The 24,480-nt window shown below is 44.5% G+C and overlaps 1 protein-coding gene across 1 annotated transcript in view; it reads left to right on the forward strand.

Moving 5' to 3' along the window:
• SLC18A2 (solute carrier family 18 member A2) overlaps window positions 1–23,991 on the forward strand; it is a 40,099-nt gene extending 16,108 nt beyond the window's left edge. The window contains exons 9-15 of the mRNA XM_040254769.1: window positions 307–402; window positions 11,762–11,840; window positions 12,038–12,089; window positions 12,964–13,027; window positions 15,147–15,266; window positions 15,388–15,521; window positions 21,572–23,991. Coding sequence (XP_040110703.1) covers window positions 307–402; window positions 11,762–11,840; window positions 12,038–12,089; window positions 12,964–13,027; window positions 15,147–15,266; window positions 15,388–15,521; window positions 21,572–21,676 — 650 coding nt within the window. The 3' untranslated portion in view covers window positions 21,677–23,991. The remainder of the gene's footprint in view (window positions 1–306; window positions 403–11,761; window positions 11,841–12,037; window positions 12,090–12,963; window positions 13,028–15,146; window positions 15,267–15,387; window positions 15,522–21,571) is intronic.
• The last annotated feature ends 489 nt before the right edge of the window (window positions 23,992–24,480 follow it).

A 24,480-nucleotide genomic window follows, 5' to 3' on the forward strand; every position in this document is an offset into this window, starting at 1 on the left:
GAGTGGCCTCAAGCACATTACTTCCCTAATAAATTGGGAAAATTTAAACCTAGTGATCTCTAAGCCTTTCTCCAGTTCCAAACTTTATGACTATGAGATGTTAGTTGTCTTAAGTAATAACAATACTAAAAAGAAACAACCCTCCCCACCATCCCCTTGATCTGTTATTCTTACAAAAGTAGAAGTTCTGGGTTTCTGAGCTGATTGTTCTGGCTGTGGGCGCATGGGATTTAGCTGTGTTTGGGAATGGTAGGGGACACTGGAGACCCCAAACAGAAGGACACTAACCCTTTTCCTCCCTTAAAGGGTCCATCTGCTTCGCAAACATGGGGATTGCCATGCTGGAGCCAGCCCTGCCCATCTGGATGATGGAGACCATGTGTTCCCCCAAGTGGCAGCTGGGTAAGACTGGGCTGGGCACTTCTGATTCTAGAACTGTTGTCCCCAGGGTAGGTCTCATCATTGTAGCCCTGCTGAGCAGCTGGTGGCAGGATGATAAAGCAATTGTTTCTGTTTGACACTTAAGGGCATCAGTGCTTAGATTAGCAATGAGCTTTGGGGTTTCTTTCAACTCCAGATTTTGCATCATGCCTGATAGAGGTGCAGTTAATACAAAGAGCAGAAATGAGGGAGAAAAGATGCATTCAGTATTTCCTCATGTTTCTGAAGCTGAACTATTGTATTAAAGGTATGTGGACAGCAATCAAGTTTATGGAAAAGAGAATAACGAGAAACTTAGTTTTATTTTTCAAGGGGGCTTCCCTAGTGGCTCAGTGGTAAAGAATCCACTTGCAGTGCAGGAAATGCGAGTTGGTCCCTGGGTCAGGAAGATCCTCTGGAGAAGGAAATGGCAACCCATTCTTATATTCTTGCCTGGCAAATCCCATGGACAGAGGAGCCTGGCGGGCTATAGTCCATGGGGCTGCTAAAGAGTCAGACAGGACTTAGCAACTAAAAATTTTTCAAAAAGTTGAGGTATAGTCAATTTATATTTTTTTGTTAGTTTCTGATGTGCAGCAGAGTGATCCAGTTATGCATGCATGCCTGCTCATTCACTCAGTCGTGTTTGACTCTTCACGACTCTGTGAGCTGTAGCCCACCAGGCTCCTCTGTCCTTAGAGTTTTCCAGGAAAGTTTCGTCCCCCAGATCTTTCTGACCCAAGGATCAAACCTGTCTCTTGTGTCTCCTGTACTGGCAGACAGATTCTTTACCACTGTGCCTCCTAGGAAGGTCCAAGCTTATATATACATATTCTTTTACATTATGGTTTATTACAGGATATTGAGTATAGTTCTCTGTGCTGTAGAGTAGGCTCTTGTTGTTTATTTATTTTGTATGTAGTAATTTGTGGAGAAGGCGATGGCACCCAACTCTAGTATTCTTGCCTGGAAAATCACATGGACGGAGGAGCCTGGTGGGCTGCAGTCCATGGGGTCGCTAAGGGTCGGACACGACTGAGCGACTTCACTTTCACTTTTCACTTTCATGCATTGGAGAAGGAAATGGCAACCCACTCCAGTGTTCTTGCCTTGAGACTCCCAGGGACGGGGGAGCCTGGTGGGCTGCCGTCTATGGGGTTGCACAGAGCGACTTAGCAGCAGCAGCAGCAGCATGTAGTAATTTGTATCTGCTAATACCAAACTCCTAATTCATCCCTCCCCCACCTTCCCTGTTTGGCAACTATATATTTTGTCTTCCATGTCCAAATCTGTTTCTGTTTCCTAAATAAGTTCATTTGTGTCAAATTTTAGATTCCGCATATAAGTGGTATCACATGCTATTTGTCTTTCTCTGTTTGAGTTACTTCCCTTAGTGTGATAATCTCTAGGTCCATCCATGTTGCTGGAATGGCATTATTTCATTTTTTATGGCTGAGTAGTATTCCATTTTATATATATACCACATCATCTTTATCCATTACAAACTTAGTTTTTAAGAGGATGAATTTTTTAGAGGATTTTTTATTTATAGAGTAATTCATGCTTATTGGTGGCTTCCTTGGTAAGTCAGCTGGTAAAGAATCCACCTGCAATGCAGCAATCCTGGGTTCTATCCCTGGATTGGGAAGATCCCCTGGAGAAGGGAATGGCTATCCAGTCCAGTATTCTGGTCTGGAGAATTCCATGGACTGTATAGCCCATGGGCTCGCAAAGAGTCAGACATGACTAAGAGACTTTCACTTTCGCTTTCATGCTTATTGTTCAAAACCAAAGTACAGGGAATGAGAAAGTAAAATTAAAAAAAAAAATCTTATATGCATCTTTCCCCTTCTCCCAGCCCAGTCCTCTGTTAACAACTTTGTGTCTTTTCTGGTTCTGTGCCATCTGTATGCAATGCTTGAAAACCCAACCCGTGTGAAATCTTGTTATTTACATCACTGTGTGACCTCTTGTTTTTTCCTGTTTCTGTGTCAGAATGGGTAGATTTACTTTTCACAGTTAAATTTTAATATTTATCAAAATTACACATGTACATAATTTTTAAGTAAAATATTATACAAGTCGTAATGAAAAGACAGTAGTCTTTTCTCAATGCCTTCTCATCTCCAATCCTTTTCTCAAATTTTGTTCGCCCTCAACTCTTTCAGTTGTTTCTTCTGCTAATTCCTTGTTGTCTCTCAATCATGTGTACACTCTTATTTTTTGATTTTCCAATTTCTGACTTGTCCACCAGCTTCCTAATATAATAGATGAAGTTTTAATACCATTATTGCTCTACCTGAGAATATCAAACAAACAACTCATGTGTTTTCTCATCCTCTGTTTTCCTAAAACAATTCTCTAACAGGTTTTGTTTGCATTGGCTTTCAGTGTTGACATTACTGTGACTGTGTAGATATTGTTCAAAGATGAGCTGTATAGAGTTCTGTGATTATTTCCTTTTAGTGTGTGTGTGGAATCTCGTTCCCCAGCCAGTGATTGAACCCAGGGCCCCTGCAGTGAAAGCACGGAGTCTTAACTACTAGACTACTAGTGGTTTCTTTCTCTTTTACAAGCTGCCTGTTTTTCCTGTAGGTAGTAATTGCTGTCTTTCCATTTCCTTAGATTCCTGTGTAGCATTTGTGAATATATCCCTCAAACTCTCCTGCAGAGATGAGAGACCCTCTAAATACAGCCAAGGGCATCCACAGACCTATCCTTTCTGTGTTTTTGCTTGTTTGTGGACATCTGTTCCACGTCATTCTGTCTCCAGTTCAGACTTGTGCTCTAGGCCATCCTGAGACTTTTCTCTTCTAATATCTGGGCATCTTCTTTGCCTCTCTGCTGTTTCCTGTACCCTCCTCTCCTGCATTCGTCTCTTTGGTTTACATTCTCATTATGCTGGAACACATCCTCCAGCAGCTTCCTGAGGTAAAAGTTCTCTGGGATCCTGCATATGTGAAAGTGTCTTTACAGAGGAGGGCATGGCACCCCACTCCAGTGTTCTTGCCTGGAGAATCCCATGGACAGAGGAGCCTGCTGGGCTACAGTCCATAGGGTTGCAAAGAGTCGGTCATGACTGAAGCAACTTAGCACACACACATGCATCCTTGCCTCAATTTTATCCTGAGTTTGATTGACTTAGTCTGTTTGGGTATATAATTCTTGGTTGGAAATGCTTTTCCTTCAGAATCTTATTAAAAAAAATATTTGTTTTGACCATGCTGTGTGGCATGTGGGATCTTAGTTCCCTAACCAGGGATCAAACCCACGCCCCCTGCCTTGGAAGCATGGAGCCCTAACCACTTCACCACCAGGGAAGTCCTCCTTCAGAGTTTTGAGGCCACTGCCCTGTTCTGGCAGCCAGGGTCGCTGTTGAGGAGGCCCGTGTCCTCATTCCCCATCTTCTGTAGGAACCTGAAGGGTCTTCTGTTTGTCTCTAGGTTTTGAGCATCCACGATGGTGACTGACAGGAGTCTTGTTTTCCTCCACTCTGCTGGGCACTAGCAAGGTCAGCCTCCTCACTTAGGAAACCCCTTCTTTCAGTTCTGGGAAATCTTTTTATATTATTTCTTTAATCCTACCGCTCTTCCATTTTCTGTCTGCTCTTTCCTGGTGCTCTGGTTGGTCAGATGTTGGACCCTACATTTTATGCTTTCATTTCTTATCTTGCCTTTCCTGTTTCCACTAATTTCTTCATCTTCATCCTCTGAACTCTACTGAGCTTTTATAATTGGTGTCATCATGTCATACATTTGAAGAGTCTTTTCATATTTTCTCTGAGTGGTTTTGTGTATGTGTTAGGGAGTGGTGATGGGGTTTTTGAAAGAATGTCCTCTTACTATTTAGTAGGAAGACTCTCTTCACCTCCTTGTTTCAGCCTCCCATGTCATTATCTGGGGTCTTCGAATCTCTTCAGTTCAGTTTCTCTCAAGAAACTGTCTCCTGCCAGTTGAACCACTGAGGACGGAGCGGGTGAGGGGGCGGTTCAGCCTCTTTCTGGTTGACAGCCTCCACTCTCAGCCTTACATTCACAGCACCTGCAGCCTTCAGCTCCTGAACATCCTGGGTTCTGAAGCACGAAGGTCTCACTGCTTCTGCCCACGCTGTGTGAAGGTGGAAGGTTCCGGAGCTCTCTGCCATGTCCCTCACTTCTCTCCCTCTGGTTGATCCTCCTTCTCACTGCATTTTGCTTTTTCATTTTGTTTCTCCTTGAGCAGACAGGGAGGGTCTATAGTTTTTTTTTATTCCTTTACTAAAATTTAAGTGGAATTTAGAAAACCCTGTAGATTCAGTCTGCCCTGTTTAACTGGATCTGGCTTCCCAGATGGCCCAGTGGTAAAGAATCTGCCTGTAATGCAGGAGAGGCAGGTTCAATCCCTGGGTCAGGAAGATCTCCTGGAGAAGGAAACAGAGGAGCCTGCTGGGCTACTGTCCAGGGGGGTCGCAAAAGAGTCAGAAATGACTCGGCAACTAAACAACATCATTGCTTTTTAAATTTTAAATATTTATTTATTTATTTGGCTGAGCAGGATCTTTAGTTGTGGCGTGCGAACACTTAGTTGTTACATGTGGAGTCTGGATCCCTGACCAGGGATCGAACCTGGGCCCCCTGCATTGGGAGTGTGGCATCTTAGCCACTGGACCACTAGGGACATCCCCATCATTCCTACCAGTGATTTCTTTCTGTTCTGTGTTATGATTATACCATACATTTCCCACCTGTCCTTCGCTGGACATTTGGTTTCATCCCAGTTTTTGCCATTAGAAACCTGCAGTGAAATATCCTTTCAGTGTATTCCTACTCAAGTTTGAAAGTACCTGTGTCTGCAGGGCAAATTCCTAAACTTAAATTGTGTTTTGATATTTGGTGGCCTTGCACTAAAGCAGGTGTTATCAGCCTTTCCCCATTGAGTGTATGTGAGAAAGGGGATCTCATATTGATTTATTTCTGCTTTGTGAGTGAAATTGAGCACCTTTCATATGTTTATTATCCATATCTATTTCCTTTACTGTGAATTTCTGATTAATATCCTTTGCCCATTTTTTTCTATTGTTTCATCCTTTTTAAAAAAGTTGTGTTCTTTGTGTGTTCAGATATTGATCTTTATCAGATCTTTTGCAAATATATCCCTTTGTTGTATGTCTTTTGACTTAATAGGTGTTCTCAGGTTTTTTTTGTTTTCCTTTTTGTCACTTGGAACATTTAAAATGCCCTGAGTCAGATTTAGCAGGCTTTTCCATCATTTCAAGTCAGGTTCAAGAAGGCCTTTCCTATGTCAAGATTATTGTTTCACTGAGTTTCCTTCAATAAATGTATGAGTTGCTTTTTTTTTTTTTTTTTTGCATTTAGCTCTTGGTTTTACAGAGAATGCCTTTTGCTGTAAAAGAGTGTGAGAAGGACCTGATGTTACTTTTTTCTTTATAGCCAGCCAGTCCTACAGCCAGGTGCCCCTGGAGTCCATCTGATATTTCCCATGTCCAACTTGCTGGAAATGACCATTTCGTTCTTGGGTCTGTTTCTGGGTTTCTCTCTTGTGTTCCATTTGTCTGCCTGTATCCCCTTGTCAGTACCTTACTATTTAATTACTGTAGCCTGAGAATCTTGCTTAATATCTGAAAGACTAGTTCTTGCACGTACACATTTCTTTAAGAATTTATCAATTGTCCTTCCTAGAGGTTTAGTTTCTTTTCACAGTTCTTTCACGTTACATATTGACATCTTCAGATGGAGACTCTCAATTCTGAATAAGCCCACATTTTTAGAGCCCCCCAACCTTCTCTGGTAGCTCAGCTGGTAAAGAATCTGCCTGCAATGCAGGAGATCCCAGTTTGATTCCTGGGTTGGGAAGACCCCCTGGAGAAGGGATAGGCTACCCTCCAGTATTCTTGGTCTTCCCTGGTGACTCACCTGGTAAAGAATCTGCCTGCAATGTGGGAGACCTGGGTTTGATCCCTGGGTCAGGAAGATCCTCTGGAGGAGGGCATGGCAACCCACTCCAGTATTCTGGCCTGGAGAATCCCCACGGACAGAGGAGACTGGCGGGCTGCAGTCCATGGGGTTGTAAAGGGTCAGACACAGCTGAGGGACTGAGCACAGCACCGTACAACACTACCTTCCTTGGGTGAGCTTGCGCGCCCCTTGCAGAGGCATCTTCACAAATGCTGCCCTCTGGTTGGGGCTGGTCCCTCATCTTCCAGACTTATTCCAGTTAGCCTGGCCTGGGGACTAGTCCTTTGGGGGTCTGCACTGAATTTCTGTGTTCTTTTGTTAAAAAAAAAAAATCCTTCATTAAAAAGCCCCAAATGGCTAGAAGCTGGGCCGGATGTGGAGAGACTGCTAAAGGGTGTGAGATTTCTTTTGTGGGTGATGAAAGCATTCTGAAATTAAATCTTAATGGTGGTTTCACAGCCCTGTGGATATACTACAAACCAGTGAACTGTGTCCTTTAAAAGGGTATGCAGAGTTGTCTGGTCTGTGGATTATGCCACAAAACCAAACCCTCAACAACGAGAGTCATTCAGTGAAGGAGGAAAGATTCTGGGAGCTCAACTAAGGCCAGTTCTCAGCAGAAATCTCACTCTCAACTTCCTGGCTATGGAGGTGACTGAGGAACTGTGGAGGCTCCCCAGGGTCCTAAGGCGAGCTTAGCGCCTCGCAGGAGGCATGGGCTTCTGTCCTCAAGTTAGCGAATAGCAGTTTTGCAAAGGATCAGACAGCTTCCGTCTCAGTGCTGATACTAGCGGATGACACCATGGGAGGTGTTTTTCTCGGGCTCTTTCCCTCTGGCCTGTGCTGACTGGGGCCTCCAGGGGTCCTCAGGTAGTGTGTGTGTGTGTGCGTGTGTGTGTGTGTGTGGGGGGCTGTGTGGCGAGTGGCTGTGAGTGGAGCTACGTGCTGGCTTTGCACGTGCTCCTGGGCAGAGATGCTGCTCCGGTGTTTCTGTTTTCTCCAGTTAACTGACTTAACGCCCTAATTGACCACGTCCTGGCCGTACGCAGGGCTCTTCAGCGGCCTCGCCTCCTTCCTCTCCAGACACGTAAACACAGTCAAGTCTTTCACGTCAGTCAGGGACCCAGGCCATCCGGATTAGATAGCTGGCCACAGGCTGCCTAGATTTCATCAGGAGGACCTCTTGCAGGGCTTATCTCTCGGGCCAGATGGTGCCCCAACCCCATACCTTTCCATCAGTGACCTGGCTCCTTCCTTGCCCCAGAGCTAGACTTGTGTTTCCTTCAGAGAATCAGATTTCTGTTCCCATTTGCAGTGTCTTCTCCTGTTGGGGGGTCGGGGGAATCTCCCCCCACCCCCCACCATGTGGGCCCTTGGCACCTTGCTGCCCACCTCTCCCAAGCCCCTTGGGAGAGGTGAGGACCCAGTGCCAGGAGGCCACACAGCTCTTTCCTGGAGGCCTGGCAGCTCTGCCCCTCTGGTCTAGGGTCTCGTGAGGTGGGGGTTGAGCCTGCTGCTCTTGGCTCTGGAATGTGAACCAGGGCTGGTGGGTGGAGATGATGGGAAGGATTAGGGCTTGGTGTCAGGGTGCCCGCCCTGTCCTAGGAGGTGCCCCTGAAAGGCTGTCTGGAAAAGTAGTAGGTTGCCAGCCTCGGTCTCTAAAGCAGAGATGGATGGCCCCTTCTTAGAACACTGGAGCAGTTCCTCCGTGAGGCCCACTGAGGTCTCTCTGAGTTCCGAGAGGCTGGCTCCGTCGATGATGTAGGCAGTGGAGGTCCCAGAAGGCCGAGTACGCAGAGGCTGTGTCAGAACATGAATCGGGAGCTTGGAGCCTGAGATCCAAAGAACGTGTGTGGCCCGCTCCGCACCTTGGAGGGAGAAGGGGGCCTCCGGGCTCCCGAACATGGGGCAGGCTGCTGGACCAGTGGGGGCGCCTTCGAGGGACGGCCTTCAGCTCTGTGAAGTGAACGTCCTCGCTCAGAGTCTTTCCTCTGAATGGTCAGCTGGCTCTGGGCACCTCCGGTGTGCCACCACGGAGCAAGGCTGCAGGGAGACAGATGAAGTGGTCCCCACCCACAGCAGCTTACTGCAGTGTGGGGAAGGTCAGCGTGCCAGGGTGAATGGTGGGTCAGGTGGGGTGAGTGTGGAGTGACAGGGCACAGGGATCAGGCTGGGAGGGCAGGTGCCAAGGCCCTTGGTGCTCACTTTGCCACGTGATCCTCAAAGCCTCCCTGTGAGGTGTGTGCAGTGGGAGCTGTTGCCGTCTCTGTCTCGAGGTTCAAGTGACCCATTCAAGCCTCAGCTGGTAAATTCCCAGCTGAAATGAACACCTGTTGCCCCCCTCCTAATTCCATGCTTCTGGCTAGAGAATCATGAAGTTGGTGTTTGCCATCTGAGAGTACAGCTGACCTTTGAACAACAGGGGGGTTAGAAGCACTGACCCTCCACACAGTTGGAAATTCGCTATAATTTATAGTTGCCTTGGTGTCTGTGGTTCCACAGGTGTGGGTTCACCCAACCATGGGGCGTGTAGAACTGTAGTATTTACTATTGAAAAAAATCTACACGCAAATGAATCTGAGCAGTTCAAATTCATATTGTTCAAGGGTCAGCTCTGTTTGCCGTCCGTGGAAAACAATCTGTGCTGGCTCCTGGGTTACTCCTGTGTGCTCAGCATCCCAGCTGGTTTGCCTGGGAAGACATACCTTATCTGGGGTGTGCCCTGAGCTTGTCTGCATCTCTGCTTTGAAGTTTCAGCTTCAGTGATGCTTTCCATGTTCCACCTGGGGAGTCAGGAGTCACCAGCAAGGCATTCTGGCCAGATGCTGTCCCAACCACTTTCTCCAACCTCTGCTCAGGTTCTGGGCCAAATGCAGCCTAGAAGTATGTTTCGTTTGGCTGGCACAGGTGTTGGCATGAGGTTTATGTTTTTAAAATATGAATTGCCAGTGTGTAAAAATCGGGCGACTTCGTGTAAGAATCTGGAGTTCCAACTTCTCTAGAAAAACCAGATTGTCTCATTTGGGACTTCAGTCCCCAGGGCGGTCACTGTCTGGGCAGAATGGCAGCTGCACCCTCAGGTGGGTCTGGGCACCCCCTTCTGCTTTCCTTTTGTTTCCCTGATGCTGAAGCTGAATGTCAGCGGCTCTTTATCACAGTACCCATGCTGTCACTTTTCTGATAGTTTGCCTGCTTCATTCATTAATGCCTCCTGACACTCATCCTCAGACAAAGGCCCTCATGACTTCTTACATCTCCAGACTAATTTAGTTCTCTGCTAAGCCCCTTCCAGGGTCAGGTTTAAACACCAGCTGCTTTGGGGAGCTTTGCCAGCTGCAGACTCTGGTTCCCAGAGCACGGCACTGGTACCTGTGTATATCCCCAGCTCAGCCATGTCGTAGTTCAGATGTCCTCCGATCCTTTGGAGAGACTCTCATGGTGACCAGGACCATGTTGTGCCCATTGTCTTTGCCGCACCCAAGCACTGAGCTGGGTGTGAGCTGCCGGTGATGTTTGCTGTATCCTGTCACCTCTAGCAATTAGGTGGCCACTGTATGTTGCTAAGTGTGATGGAAATGGTTTCCTGGAACGTGAAATGAGATTGCATTTAATTGTTATTTTCCAGATTATCAAATCTAGAATGATTTGGTTTTAGATTTAGCTCCCGTAAGCAATCACTGTTGAAGTCCCTTCTGTTCTGGGAAGCTTGGCCTTTCTGGAGCTTTTTTTTTTTTTTAATTAATTTTTATTGGATCATAGTTGCTTTACAATGTTGTTTTAGTTTCTACTGTACAGCAAAATGCAATCTGCTGTATGTTTACATATATCCCCTTTTCTGATTTCCTTCAATACTGTGTATCTGAGAGTTTGACGGCTTGTGTTAGTGCCTGTGGGGGGGACAGTGGAAGCCAGGATGTCTTTGGAGAGGTAAGATCACACTTGCTGCTCGTGTGCTAGTGAGCTGCCTGTACAAGGGGGACTCTGGCCCTGGGCCTTTGGAGTGAGTGGGGAGCTGCTGACCATTTATTCAGTCAGATGATTGGGAACAAAGCAACGTTTACCACTTGTGGGCAAGGCTTAGGAACCAGCCTGGTATTTCTGGATTTCAAGGGAAAACACCAAAAGTGTGAAAATTTTGAAAAGCTGTCTTTGGAAAAGAGATTGTCTTATTGTCCTAAGGATGGATGGAGGCCAGATGGAGCTGATGTGGACAAATGCCCTGGCCACCAAGCGTGGGCTGGCTTGAGTAGGCTTTCCTGTTCAAGGCAGAGAGGCATGTTCAAGGCAACCATCGCCTTTGTCAGCCGTGAACTCACCTTGGGGCATGCAAAGTTCCTTTCCTGGGAAAACATGAAACTGTCAGTCACATAGGATTTGGCCACAAAAAAATGACCACATATTTGTTTACTTATTTATCTGGCATGCACAGATGTTCATAAAGGGAATTGAAAGCAGGATGGGGCTTCTCTAGTGGCTCAGTGGTAGGGAATCCGCCTGCCATTTTAGGAGACACGGGTTTGATCCCTGGTTCGATCCCTGGAGGATCCCACATGTCACGGCACAACTAAGCCCGTGTGCCACTACTGAGCCTGTGCTCTAGAGCCCAGGAACTGCAGCTGCTGAAGCCTGTGGGCCCTAGATCCTGTGGGCCCCAACAAGAGAGCCACTGCAAGGAAGAGGAGCTCCGCTCGCTGCAACTAGGGAAAAGCCTGACCAGCAATGAAGACCCAGCACAGCCAAAAATAAAGAGATAATCTTAAAAAAAAAAAGGCAGGATGTAGAACCGTAGGTATAATACTATTTTTTTTTTAAGACACAAAACTCCTGTGCTTACGCATTTATTTATGTACATAGAACTTGCAAGGGAAAACAACTGTGGGATTATCTGAGTGATGGAGCGTGGGAGAATTTTAATGTTTTTTTCCTTGTGCTCATCTCAGTGTTCCTGACTTTTGTCAGTTCCTATGTCTTTGTTCTGCTGTACAAATACGAAGGGAGGAACCTGGGAGCAGATGACCACCACTGCTCACTGCCTGTGTGGGGTGGCAGCTGGCAGCTCCACAGCCAGGAGCCGTCACTGTCATCCATCCCAACTCCCCTGGTAAAACCCGCCACCAGGCAGAGGTGGGGGCAAGATGAAGCCCACGATAGAGGGAGGAATCTCATTTCTGGAGTGTCGAGGCAGCTGGCAGCTTCGTGTGGACGGATAAGCCTTGTGGAGTCCAGACTAGCTCCATCAGACACCGGATATTAGCTGCTTGGGTGCAGCAGGTCCCAGGGTTTCATTTCCTCAGCTCTCATCACAAGCGTGGTGCCTCACAATTATTAGTTTTTCTCACACGTGACTGATATCTATACTGATAAGGTGTCCCTTTCATAAATTTACAGGCGTGGCTTTCTTGCCAGCTAGCATCTCTTATCTCATTGGAACCAATGTTTTCGGGATCCTCGCACACAAAATGGGGAGGTAAGATGAAATGAAACAACCCAACACTCACTCTGTTACAGTAACGAACTTACTTTAAAAAATCCCAAGTGTTTCTAGTTTCACTACTATAACTGTTAGAAACTTTCACTGCTATAAACTGTTATTTCCACTGAAAACCTGTGGAAATGGGGAGGTGGAGAATCATTTCTTAATGGTGCTGTTTTGTTTTTTGACAGATGGCTTTGTGCTCTTCTAGGAATGATAATTGTTGGAATGAGCATTTTATGTGTGAGTAAAAGATGACATTTGAAAATAAAAAAGGAAAAAGATGGCATTTGACAGGTGGAAATAACCTGTAAATGAAACTTTTGCTTTGGGCAAGAGTCACCAACAAATATGGCAGTTTGAAGTTTGTTGACACTTAGTTTTATTAATCTTCCATTTTCTTTTCATTTTTTATCATGTTAAAAACTTTGGACAAGATTCTCCAAAGGGTTTATCTTTATGTCAGTTGGAAATTATTTAGAATGTTTTATTACATTGTTTTTATTTTACCTTGTTCCCCTCTCCCTGTGCATCTAAAATATTACAGTGGCTTGAACACTTTAGGACAACTAGCCAGAAACAATAGCAAGATGTTTTCCTAGAATAAAACATCTTCTACCAAAGGCTAATATCTACCCCAAATGAGACCTTCTGGTTCTTTTCAAAAATGGAGTATGGTCACTTCCCTGGTGGTCCAGTGGCTAAGACTTTGCCCTCCCAGTGCAGCGGGCCTGGGTTTAATCCCTCGTCAGGGAACTTGATCCCATATGTAGCAACTAAGCATTCGAGCTGCAGCTAAAGATCCCGCATGTTGCAGCTAAGACCCACTGCAGCCAGATAAATAAAAAGAACTCTTAAAAAGATGGCGTACAGGCTAGGCTGAACTTTCACATATGGAAGTGAACTAGCTTTTCGTGGTGGTCACAAAACCCATTTCAACTTTATTAAAGATTTGGAGGGTCCTCTTCTGCCCAAACCCCATCTTGCTCCCTCCTCCTACTTCCTTCAGAAGGGAACACACATAACAGGCCTGAGAAAACCTATTTTTAAGATTTTCTGTGATAATTCAGAGTTGAATAGCATGTTCTTTTGGCATAACATGTATTTCCTCTTACAGATTCCTCTTGCGAAAAACATCTATGGACTCATAGCTCCCAACTTCGGAGTTGGTTTTGCAATTGGTAAGTCACTGGAGCCTTGTGCCTAAATTTAAAAATTCGTTTTCCCAGTACCAAGAAAGAGTTCCTCAACTTCCCTGGCAGTCCAGTGGTTAGGACTCTGCACTTTTACAGCAAGGGCTTGGGTTCAATTCCTGGTTGGGGAACTAAGATCTTGCATGGTGTGCTGTGTGGCCAAAACAAACAAACAAAAAAGAGTTCTTACTTGGGCAGACTTACAGTTACTCAATCTAAAATTTCTAGACGCTTGACAGGAGGCTGTGGCAGTTTAGCTCACGTACAGTTTGTAGACTGTCCACAGATACTGGCTTTCATGAACTAGTCATTTATTTCCTGAAAACCAGTATTGTAAAAGCCTGATATTTACAGAAGCAAAATGACACTCCATTGCTGAGCCTGGGCAAACAGGAGAACTGCTTACTCAGAGCCCATCTGTTTGGGCTCATGTCTGTGCACAGACCTTCTCCTATGAGGCTGGGGGACAAAGGCTTCACATGTAGTTTTCAATAAGGTTTGGTACAGAAAAGGTAGACTGATGTATTGACGACCAGCTGTACTGTGGGAATTTTCACAAGCAAAGGGGATAAATCTTTGTAGCAATGTGAGGCGCACAGTAAGTAATGTGTTAGGAAAAATCTCGTTCATATTTTAGATAAATAGCACATGCTTGTTTCTCTTTTATAATATACAGATTAATCATGATAAAGGTGAATCTGTCGCAGGGTAAAGGCAGAAGTCGGATCTTTGGTACAGTAGCGAGGATGGAGCCTTTGCTGACCCCTTAGACCAGGCTAGGTTATCCCAGCTTACGTGCATACATATACGACTTGAGTGACTTCACTCACTCACTAACCCAACTTTGTTGAGCTTTGGTGCCTCAGATGGTAAAGCGTCTGCCTACAATGCGGGAGACCCAGGTTCGAGCCCTGGATTGGGAAGATCCCCTGGAGAAGGAAATTGCAACCCACTCCAATACTATTGTCTGGAAAATCCCATGCAAAGAGGAGCCTGGTAGGCTACAGTCCATGGGGTCGCAAAGAGTCGGACACGACTGAGCGCGACTTCAGTCACTCATACACATACACACACACACGTGTGTATCCATACACATAACTTCTCACAGCGCCTTCAGAGCATCACTCACAATCATGATTTAGTTTTCAGCTCTTTGCTCTGTTCACCCTTATCCCAGCACCTTGCACATTTCAGGTGATCAGCACATACTAGTTGAATGCAAGAAATTTTCCTTACCCTCCTACCTCTGTAGGGGTGCGGGTGAGGGATCTGACGTTTGAATGCCCTGCCAGGTGTGTTCACAGCCATCATCTCATTCAGCCAATCATTATCATCTCCATTTTATTGATGGGGAGAGTGATGTTCAGAAAGATAAAGCATGACGATGCTTAACCAGCCAGGGGTTTGGATTTAGAACTCCGAATACACGTCCTTTCTTTATGCTTCCTGTTCTCTGACTATTTTAGAGACCAGAGGTCCTAATACAGGTCTTGGCAGTGGTGATGGTTTTTGGTGTTTTAGCCAACTAAATGAGCAAACCTCTTTTGATTTTAGTTTCCTGAGTAGGGCCGGGCAATCCCTCAGACTCTTTCCTGTTCTGGTTCCTTCTGATTCTCTCTATGCTTTCCGACTTTAACTCTCATAATCTAAGAGTGAGGCCAAGCTGTGTGTGGGGAGGTGGCTGGGTGAGGCCTGTATGCCCTCTTTGAGGGCAGAGGACAATGTGGATCAGAAAATAGTGAATCAGGAAAGCACCCCCAGGAAGCAGGCTCAGGGTTCACACAGCCAGTAACCAGCATCCCTCTGGGTCTGCAGAATGGCAGGCAAGCCCCTAGAGGACTGGGTGCTGTCTACCAGACAGTGGAGGACAAGATGAGGCAAGGCAGGGAACAGGCAAATAGTAGTCTGAGTTCCAGTCCCAGCCTCAGGCACCTTTAGTCTGTCTTCAGTGAAAGGTCTGTTGTAGGGAGTTTGCCTCAAGACTTGGCAGATGGTGGTGAAGAATCTTGGCAGGGTTGTGAGGTTAGGACACAGTCATTGATGTTCAGCCCACTGTTGGTTTCCATCAGTTTTCTGTAGACTCTCTGTGTTCCCTGACTGTCCACAGGCATGGTGGATTCATCAATGATGCCCATCATGGGCTACCTGGTCGACCTGCGGCACGTGTCGGTCTATGGGAGCGTGTATGCCATTGCTGATGTAGCGTTTTGTATGGGATATGCCATAGGTAAGGACATTGGGTTTCCAAAAGAACTTTTTTTCCTCAGTACACGATTGATAATGCCTACTGAAAATTATTTAAACCTTTGCATCTTTCTGCCTACATCTAATTCTCTGTTTCCTGAAAGGTCCTTCCGCTGGTGGGGCTATTGCAAAGGCAATTGGATTTCCATGGCTCATGACAATTATTGGAATAATTGATATTCTTTTTGCTCCTCTCTGCTTTTTTCTTCGAAGTCCACCTGCCAAGGAAGAAAAAATGGTAAGAAAAGTTTTAGGATGCAATTAAGTGTTTCTTGATCATTTTAGCATGGTCTTCTGGCTAGTGTCTTATGGCTTGGTTCTAAAATATATTTCTACTCCTTTTGAACAGAACTCCCCACATATAAATTGTAAGAGTTCCTTTTTAGTTTATACCACATGGAGCAGATACTTCTTTGACTGTATCAAGCATTATGTTTATACACTTGAAGAGTGAAATAATTTTCAAATATAGATTAGCTGTCAGTATAGCTCTCTGTCAACCAAATATAAACACAGATTATCTGGAGAATCCCAGGGATGGGGGAGCCTGGTGGGCTGCCATCTATGGGGTCACACAGAGTCGGACATGACTGACACGACTTAGAAGCAGCATATTGAAAATTAAACAATTTAATTTTCAAAGATTTTTGAAATCTTGAACATAACTTTTTTACCTCCTGTGCTCACTCCTAAGATCAATCATTTTTGGTCCTGTTTGCTTTTCTCCTAACCCTGACGGTTTTCAGTAGTAGTGTCTCAAGTCTTTCTGCATAAGACTCTGGAGATGGTTTTAATGTAGGTAATAGACACTTATGGAAAAACATTGTTTTATGTACCTTTGGGCACATGTGAGCACATCTTTATAATGTTTAACAATTTCATGACCAGAATCCTAGCTATAGGCAAGATATAGTATTGAATATAAAGTGTTCCCCTTTTGAACAAATTCAAACTTATCAATTCTAAATTTGAATTTTGAAATGCATCAGTCATTTTACCCTTTCCAATAAGTGTTCATACCTGGTGCTGCTGCTGCTGACTTTTTTTAAAAGTCTGATGCTGGTGGACATTCATCTGGTTGAAAGAAGAGGGCCTTAGATTAAGAGTGAATGAGAGAAGCAAGGCCGAGGGAGACGGTATTTTTTTGTTTAGTAATGGATGTGAGGTTCCCTTGCACTGTGCTCTTGGGAGTACGTCAGAAGTTCTCCATGACTTTTGAACTGAAATGGGTTTTAAGGCTTTGGCATTTCTTAATTGCCCTCTTCATGATCTTCCCCAAAGAGCAGGTTTAAAGACAGACACAGACCCTGAAGTTGGGTCGTGTGTAGTCTTTGGGGCATTTGGGGCATTTATTAATTTGTTCAGTATATTTAAGAAGTGTATCCAGCACTGAGCACTGGTCTTGTGCCCTTTATTATTTAGGATTTAAGTAGGTCTCTTTGAATTACTCACACCCATCTGACTCTTCCTCTTGCTGATGCCTCCCCAGCTCCGAACACCTTTCCCGTCTCTCTCAGGGCACTTCCTGTTTTCCAGCCTGGTCATCTGAGTTCCCTGGCCACCTTTGTCTGACCCCAGTAGAGTTCCTTGGCCCCCATCAGGGTCAGGAAATTCTCTGTGCAATCACAGAAAATAGTTCTTGTTCTGTTGCCACCATATCAATCTGATTAAGGCTGAATGAAGATTACTCCCAACCCTATTTGACCAAAAAAAAAAAAACCTACAAATGATTCTGTCACCCAGGAGACTGTGCAAGACTCAGAAGGTAGTGCAGGGCCCTGGAGCCAAACTGTCTCTCTCACAGGAAGACGATTTAGCCTTGATCTCACAGGGTGGTTTGAGAATTCAGTGAAGGAATCCCAGCAGAGTGTGACCCCCATGTCTGCACACAGTAACTGCTCAATAAGTTGTCACTAGTTTCCACATAACCCCACCCTCCTTTCTTGCTCTTACCTAACTCTGACGCACTCTGTCAGCCCAGCGGTCCCTCAGGTCCCTCCCTCTCTTCTCTCTGTGAGATGAGAGCTCTCATAACCCAGCGCTGCCTAGTGGGCTTCCCTTGCCGAGCAGCAAACGTTAGTGGCTACTGTGTTATCCGTTTGTCAGTAACAGCTTCGAGGGCTTATCTGAGGTCTTGGAGGAAGTGGGTGAGGTCAGGGGACCAGTTCCCACTCTGGGGTCCACACATGATGGGCAGAAGGCCTCTGTGCCTCTTCCCACATTTAAATCAAGGCTTTTTTTTCATTTAAAAAGAAAAGTGCTGAAGGAAGTGGAAGAGACAATCCTGGAAGGCAAAGCGATAAGGGCTAGGCTTCCAGAAGCTACTTCCACTGTAAAATGTCCCTTAATAAGTGCCTAGCAAGATGAATCATTGAAAACCAGAGAGAATGTGTGTCTCCCTGCCCATAATTGATGCCTGTAATTGAAGGCATCACGTCAGATCCATTTGAGGGGCATGATGGTGACAGGGGAAGGTGGCAGCCAACAGCTGCTGCCTACTCACTATGCACGCAGGAAGCAGCCGCTGGCACTGAGTGATGAGAGGGAGCGAGGGCAGGAAGCGGTGTGTGCCAGGGCGGAGACACAATCGATTAGCATCCACTTGAGAAAATCCAATACTGCCAAGTGCCTGCATTCAGGATCAGCAGTTACCAAGCGCAGGGGACAGGAGAGCCAGAAGGCGTACAAGCCTTAGCAAGTCATTCCTTCATTAGGGAACATTCTGATTAAGTGGTGTGTGGACTTAAACTCGAAATGGAAAGTTTGAGTGCCATTTCATGGTTCCCAAGTCATCCGATCATGAACCAGTTTGTGAGCACCTGAGTTTTGCTTTCATTTGGTTTATTGGATTTCTGGGATTTTGTTTGTTTGTTTGTTTGAAATCAGTGTTATCAATACAGGCAGAGAAAAAAGCCTGTTAGTCTAGTCCCTCTGCAGGTATAAGAAACACCAGCTCTGTCATTTGAGGAACTGCGTTCCATGATTGTAGCCTCTGGCTCTCAGAGTAGCCAGTGAGGAAACTGGGTTCTGGAATGGACTTTTTATTTTTTCAGGTTAAATTTTTTTTAAAGATAGGGCACATTTCTTAGGTCTCAATGGACATGAGTTTGAGCAAACTCCAGGAGATGGTGAAGGACAGGGAGCCTGGCGTGCTGCAGTCCATAGAGTTGCAAAGAATCACGACTTAGCGACTAAACAATTTAGGTCTTACTCTTCAAGTTTATGGAGAAGGCAGTGGCACCCCACTCCAGTACTCTTGCCTGGAGAATCCCATGGATGGAGGAGCCTGGAAGGCTGCAGTCCATGGGGTCACTGCGGGCCGGACACGACTGAGTGACTTCACTTTCACTTTTCACTTTCATGCGTTGGAGAAGGAAATGGCAACCCACTCCAGTGTTCTTGCCTGGAGAATCCCTGGTGGGCTGCCGTCTATGGGGTCACACAGAGTCGGGCATGACTGAAGTGACTTAGCAGCAGCAGCTTCAAGTTTATAATTGTTGCTCAGACAGGAAAGTAGGCGATTTGAAGACAAGCTTGCTTTTACTGGCTGATCCTGATGCAAAACCATCACTTAAAAAAAAAAAAAAAAGATAATGTGGTAAATAAGTCTTTTCTAGCACACAGGAGCCCTGGTATCTTTCAATGTCTGGAAGCCTGGAACTCTTACATTTTAATCCTTTGATGGTTTCACTGTCCTAGCTTCATATTTATATTATTTTTACACTTCACTTGGTCCAGCGTGTTTTCACTGCTTTGGAAATCCTGACTCTATGGTGTCTGATATGAAACCAGGCATTTGGCAGGACTGGAGCTCAACTCTCAGGAACGGGCTTTGCTCTGAATACAAATGACAGTCCCCTGCACCCTCCTCTTTTATACTTCACTTGAGGGTCAAACACACCTTTCTCCCCACAGCAGTGCACGGAGGACTCCTCTAATTACCAGGCTGCTCCCCAGGTCCCTCATGCCCGTGACTTACCCACTTGATGCTGCTCATGCCTCTCTTTTCATGGCACTTTTGGACTATTACATGCCATCTGGCTGAGTCTTGTATAACTTAAAAAAAAAAAAAGATGGCACAATAAATATTTTTAAAAAGTGTTCAGAAACCAGTAAGCTATGTTTTAAAAGTTACAAATGATTTTTTAAGAAAGAAAACGCCTTTACCTGGTATAGGTAGTGTCAGCAAGCGCAGTTTGGTTAACTGATAAGTTCTGTACAGTGCCAAATAATTGGTCTGACTGAACGTCTTCCCTTGCAATGCAGTTTTTAAATTGGGTCCCTGTTATGCGCCTAGTGCTAGGTTCCAGAAGTCCTTAAGTCTGTGTAGTGCACAGTGACTTAGCAGCAGCAGCAGCCAGGGGAGAGGCCTTTGTGGTAAGGAAGAAGGATGGCCATCCTTTCCAAGGCTGGCTCTCCGCCTGTGGGCCTGGGGTTAATACGGCCTCTTGCCTGGCATTCAGGGCCCTACAGTCTGGGTCTGGTTGGTCTTTCCTGTGATGGTCTCACTGTGCCTCAACATCAGATCTTGGGGTTGGCAGGAGGGTGGGGGAAAAAGCAGGCTGCTTTAATGTCCTGCAAGCTTCAAGTCCACCCCTATCTTCTCCATGTGCTTTCCCTAAGCACTTAACTCCCAGTAAGCACTCTGTCCACCAACCCTGTGGAACCATCACTTGTGTGCAATGAGGTTCCTAAGTTGCTGGGAGAGGACCTTAAAGGCACTGAAACACACATCTGATAAGTGCCCAGTAAGCTGTCATCAGCTGTGCAACACTGCTTTGTCCCAGAAGATGCCACACGTAACTTGGGTGGTGCTTCTCACAGCATGGTGACACCAGTGTCACTACGGGTAGGAACCTGGGATTCGATGTTTAACCTGCCCCATCGAGTGATTCTCGGGCACGTTTGAGAATTGTGAGTCCAGAGGCAAGACATGGAGCTCTTGATGGCTAAAGCTTTTGTGTTACAAGCACACACCCATGTGGCAAGAAGGGTCCTGCTGTCTATCACTTCAGTTACTTTTGAAAAAATCGAGCTCTTCTTGAAGTCCAATTCGCTTGGCAAGAAGCATAATAATAATGAAAAAAGAACTAGAGTTGAATTTGCAGCTAACAATTTGAGCCGGCAGCCTAACTTAGACAGTCACGGAAATCCTTATCATCACAGACCACATGGCAGATCATTTTAGAATTTTTTGGGAAATGATAAATGGGTTAAGGGCTGAGTGGAGACAGAGCAGCTTATCAAATCTGTGGGACAAGAACTGGGAGGAGCAGCTGACAAGTGCCAAGATAGGTTGCAATAGGCCAACAGAAGATTAATTTAATCCAGATAAATGTTGCCATTTAGATTTTCAAATGCACAAAAAGGCACTGGCGGGATAGCTTACGTGGAGAAAAACTGAAAGACATGCCTGGTGAGAGAATTCATTGCAGTTGCACCGTGTCATGCTCAGCACCCCTGGCTGTCCTGTGGGGCATCACCAGAGTGGATGCTGGCACAGGCTGCTTGGGCTCGATCCACACCACTTAGCCCTACATCTCTTGGTCTAGGTCTTTGATCCCTGTGCCTACACAGAGGATGATCAAGCTATCACATAGGGCTGTTGTGGAGTAGAGATATATTGAAAATGCCTAGCACAGTCTCAGTATGATAAACCCCAGCTGTATACTCAAGACTACGTGCTTGGTCTGTATACTTCCAGGAGGAATAATGACTGTAGCCCTTATCAACTGAGGATCAGTTGATCTTTAAAAAGTTTTTGTTACAATAAGGGAGCACACAGAATTTTTATGTATATGAGAAAAACATACTTTTTATTAATAAAATATTAATGAAGAGGCCAGCCAGGACTCGGGAAGACAAGACATCCTTCCAAGATGCCATATTTAAAAGATAAGGGCCCTGTGATGCTTAATCCAGGGAAATCAAAGGGGCCATACCTGTGGCCTTAACGAAGGAGGATCCCCCCATCCTAAGTATAAACTAAACCTAACCTGAATACCCCTTTCTTCATAGCTTACAGGTTCCTCCAAATCAACTTAGGGTCCCTGGCAGATGGACCACTGGAACACTGTAGAGACTGCTTCTGCTGCCTCCTACTGCCTGGAATTTTCACTGTAGAACTCCAGGTCTTCTAGGCCAGGCACCTGGCAGTTGCACCAAATTACTGGTTGGGTAATATTGGGTGGTACTGTAGGAAGCTGTCAAGCTACTAATCCTTCGTCTTAAGCAGTCTCTGCCTTGGGAACCAGTGAGTTAATGTTATCTGTGCCTGCTCTCTCTTAGGCTATCCTCATGGATCACAACTGCCCCATTAAAACAAAAATGTACACGCAGAACAGCAGCCAGTCGCATCCGATAGGTGAGGATGAAGAATCTGAAAGTGACTGAGACCCGCAAAAGTCCTCCAAGTACCTAATTGTATAAAAGTGTTTCCAGTGAAATGACTCATCCAGAACTGTCTTAGTCATACCACTCATCCCTGGTGAAAGTCATACAACCAAAGGTTCTTTCTTTTCCATGGTTATGATCGATTGCCAACGGCCTTATAAAGAAAAAGCAGCTTTTCTAGGGGTTTGTATAAATAGTGTTGAAAACTTTATTTTATGTATTTGATTTTATTAAATATTATACAATATATTTTGACGAAATATAGTGTAAATCTATAAATATTTGAATCCAAATCAAATATAATTTTTTAACTTACATTCACAAACACCTGGGCAAAAAAAAGTCTTATATTTTTTCCTGAATATTGGTAATGAGTGTTTAAAGCACACAATATCTCCGAGACACTTCCAACAATGAGAAACTAGAAGAAAGTCTGAAAAACAGTCAAGTCAGACGGCATATATTATGTAGTGACACTGAATGTTACTGAACTTGGAATTACAGTTGACCTGGAACAACACAGGGTTTGGGAATGCCAACACCCCACACAGCCAAAAACAATCAGCCCTTCGTATCCGTGATTCCACTCATGGTTGGATTCAACCAACCACGGGCCACGGAGTACTGCAGTCTATATTTGCTGAAAAACTCTGCATATAAGTGGACCCATGCAGTTCAAGTGATGTTGTTCAGGGGTCAACTGTACTATCAATATAATATATTCATGAGGTAAAAGCTAGTTATCTCAAATGCAGAAGAACTTGAGTCAGTCAGCTTTCGGACTTAACCCATGAATCTCAGTTGGCATTAGTTTTCTATATAATCACCTACCTGGAAGCAGATGGTTGTAAATTATATGTTTACATGTCTTGTGGTTGGCAGCAAACATTAAAGCCAATAGGGTAAAATAAGTGAATGTTCTGAAAGCAGAGAAAAGCACCCAAATATATAGTTATGAACAACTAGAAGCTTTCCCTTTCAGATACATACTTGTCTTACCGGATGACAAAAGACTGAGAACAGAAACACCTTATACTATTAGGGTTGTTTAAGCCTGATGAGATATATCAATATCTAGCTGAAGTTTTAGAAAAGAAATTTAAAAAGCTAATAGCTGCTATGATGTGGAAAAAAAAATCAGACTATAATTTTCTTTTACCTGGAAGTCAACTGTTTTTTAGGAATCTGTTAATTTTTTTTATACTATTACTTTAGATGAAGATGGAGGAGGAATAAAACAGTCCTGAATCGTGTTAGGAAAACAGGTAAAAATGATAGGGTGGTCAGGGCACACTCCCTTTTCACATGCAGGAAAAAACCCAAACATCTAAATATGTCTGTGTAATACTGTATCACCTAGTGCTGTGTGATGTAGTTTTTCTGAGCGTGAACATTGCTGTACCTTTTCGATGTAAGTACTGTTAGTGAACACTGTCCGTTTACATCATTTTGTATGACATGAAGATAGTGTGGAATGTCTCAAAAACACTTGTCCATTCTGTAGTTTTGTAATGTAAACAAAAACTACCGAATGTCAGTTTTTTTTGTTAAGCTAAAATTGTTTCTGTTAATTTGGAAAGACTCTTTTACTTCCCTAAGAAAGTAGCTAATACTTCCTTTCCATTTTCTTCATGAAGCTTTTTTGTGGGGCTTTGATCTGAAGTCTGGTTTTTTAAGTGCGTGTGTTGGAAGCAAACTGGCTTCCTACTCATGTATTTGCACTGGGCGACTCACACAAGGCCTCTGCTTTGCTGGAGGAGCTTCTATGGCTAAAGTAAAAAAGCGGGATTGTTCTCTACTTCTGTAGGGGAGACCCTTAGAAAACAGTGTGCTGCAAATCAGTTCTCTTGGAGGGTTTGTGCTTCTCCCCACTCCTAATACTATATAGCTTTTAAAATTTTTGCCTGTAAGGCTTCAGTCTCTTCAAGAATGACTGGCAGCCATGTCTGCTAGTGATCCCTAGAGATCATATAAAAGAGAAATGTTTTTCAGATGTGTATTGAGAGCAAAAGGGGAAAAACTGTATCTGATAAGGAAAAAACACTATATGGTCTTTCATATGAGTAATATTCTGGGGTTGGCAAAACTATGAAAAGAGGGGCTGTTTTTAAATGTGTGTATCAGAACAAAGAACACACAGCTCTCTGAACTGTTAATCTTTTGAGCAGAGGTGGTTTTTATGTTTGTACCTAGCAAAACAGATACAAAAAATGTAATGAGGTAGCAATGAATACTCAGTTCTTTATTTTGACTGCTAAGTGTATCCACCTACATTCTGTTTTAGCTAGTTTACCTAATAAATCTTCTGAACACTACTGTGCCTGTTGTTTTCCTTTGTTAACCAGATAAAATCAGAATAAAATATGTGAGAACATATTAACTGTGGATATTCAATTAAAAACTATTCTTTTTTGCTTGCAGGCGTCAGGTAAAATCTACTCCAGACTAGTTTGAACCATATTTTCTGGCTTTGCAAAATTTGTTTTAAATTGAAATATGTAACTAGCCACATGGTGTCAATGTGGAACCAACCAGTAAGTTACCCCTGCATCTCTAAAGTTGTACTGTTTTCCTGATGGCTATGAACAAATAACTGTGGTTGATAAAAATAACTGTGATATGCAGCCACTTGACACGGTAGGTCCACGGCCATGGAAGTACCATGAAGTCTAGGATGTGCTGGTGTGCATCTTTCAGGGGGGAGAATCCGTGGTTTTAAACAGATTTAAAATGGATCCATGGCTTAAAAAGGATTAAGGGAACTTCCCCCAATCCCATTTTTAAAGAAAAGCTATTTTATCTCT

The sequence above is a fragment of the Oryx dammah genome, unplaced genomic scaffold (genome assembly GCF_014754425.2).
Source record: "Oryx dammah isolate SB20612 unplaced genomic scaffold, SCBI_Odam_1.1 HiC_scaffold_14, whole genome shotgun sequence".
In the NCBI taxonomy this organism is placed as follows: domain Eukaryota; kingdom Metazoa; phylum Chordata; class Mammalia; order Artiodactyla; family Bovidae; genus Oryx; species Oryx dammah.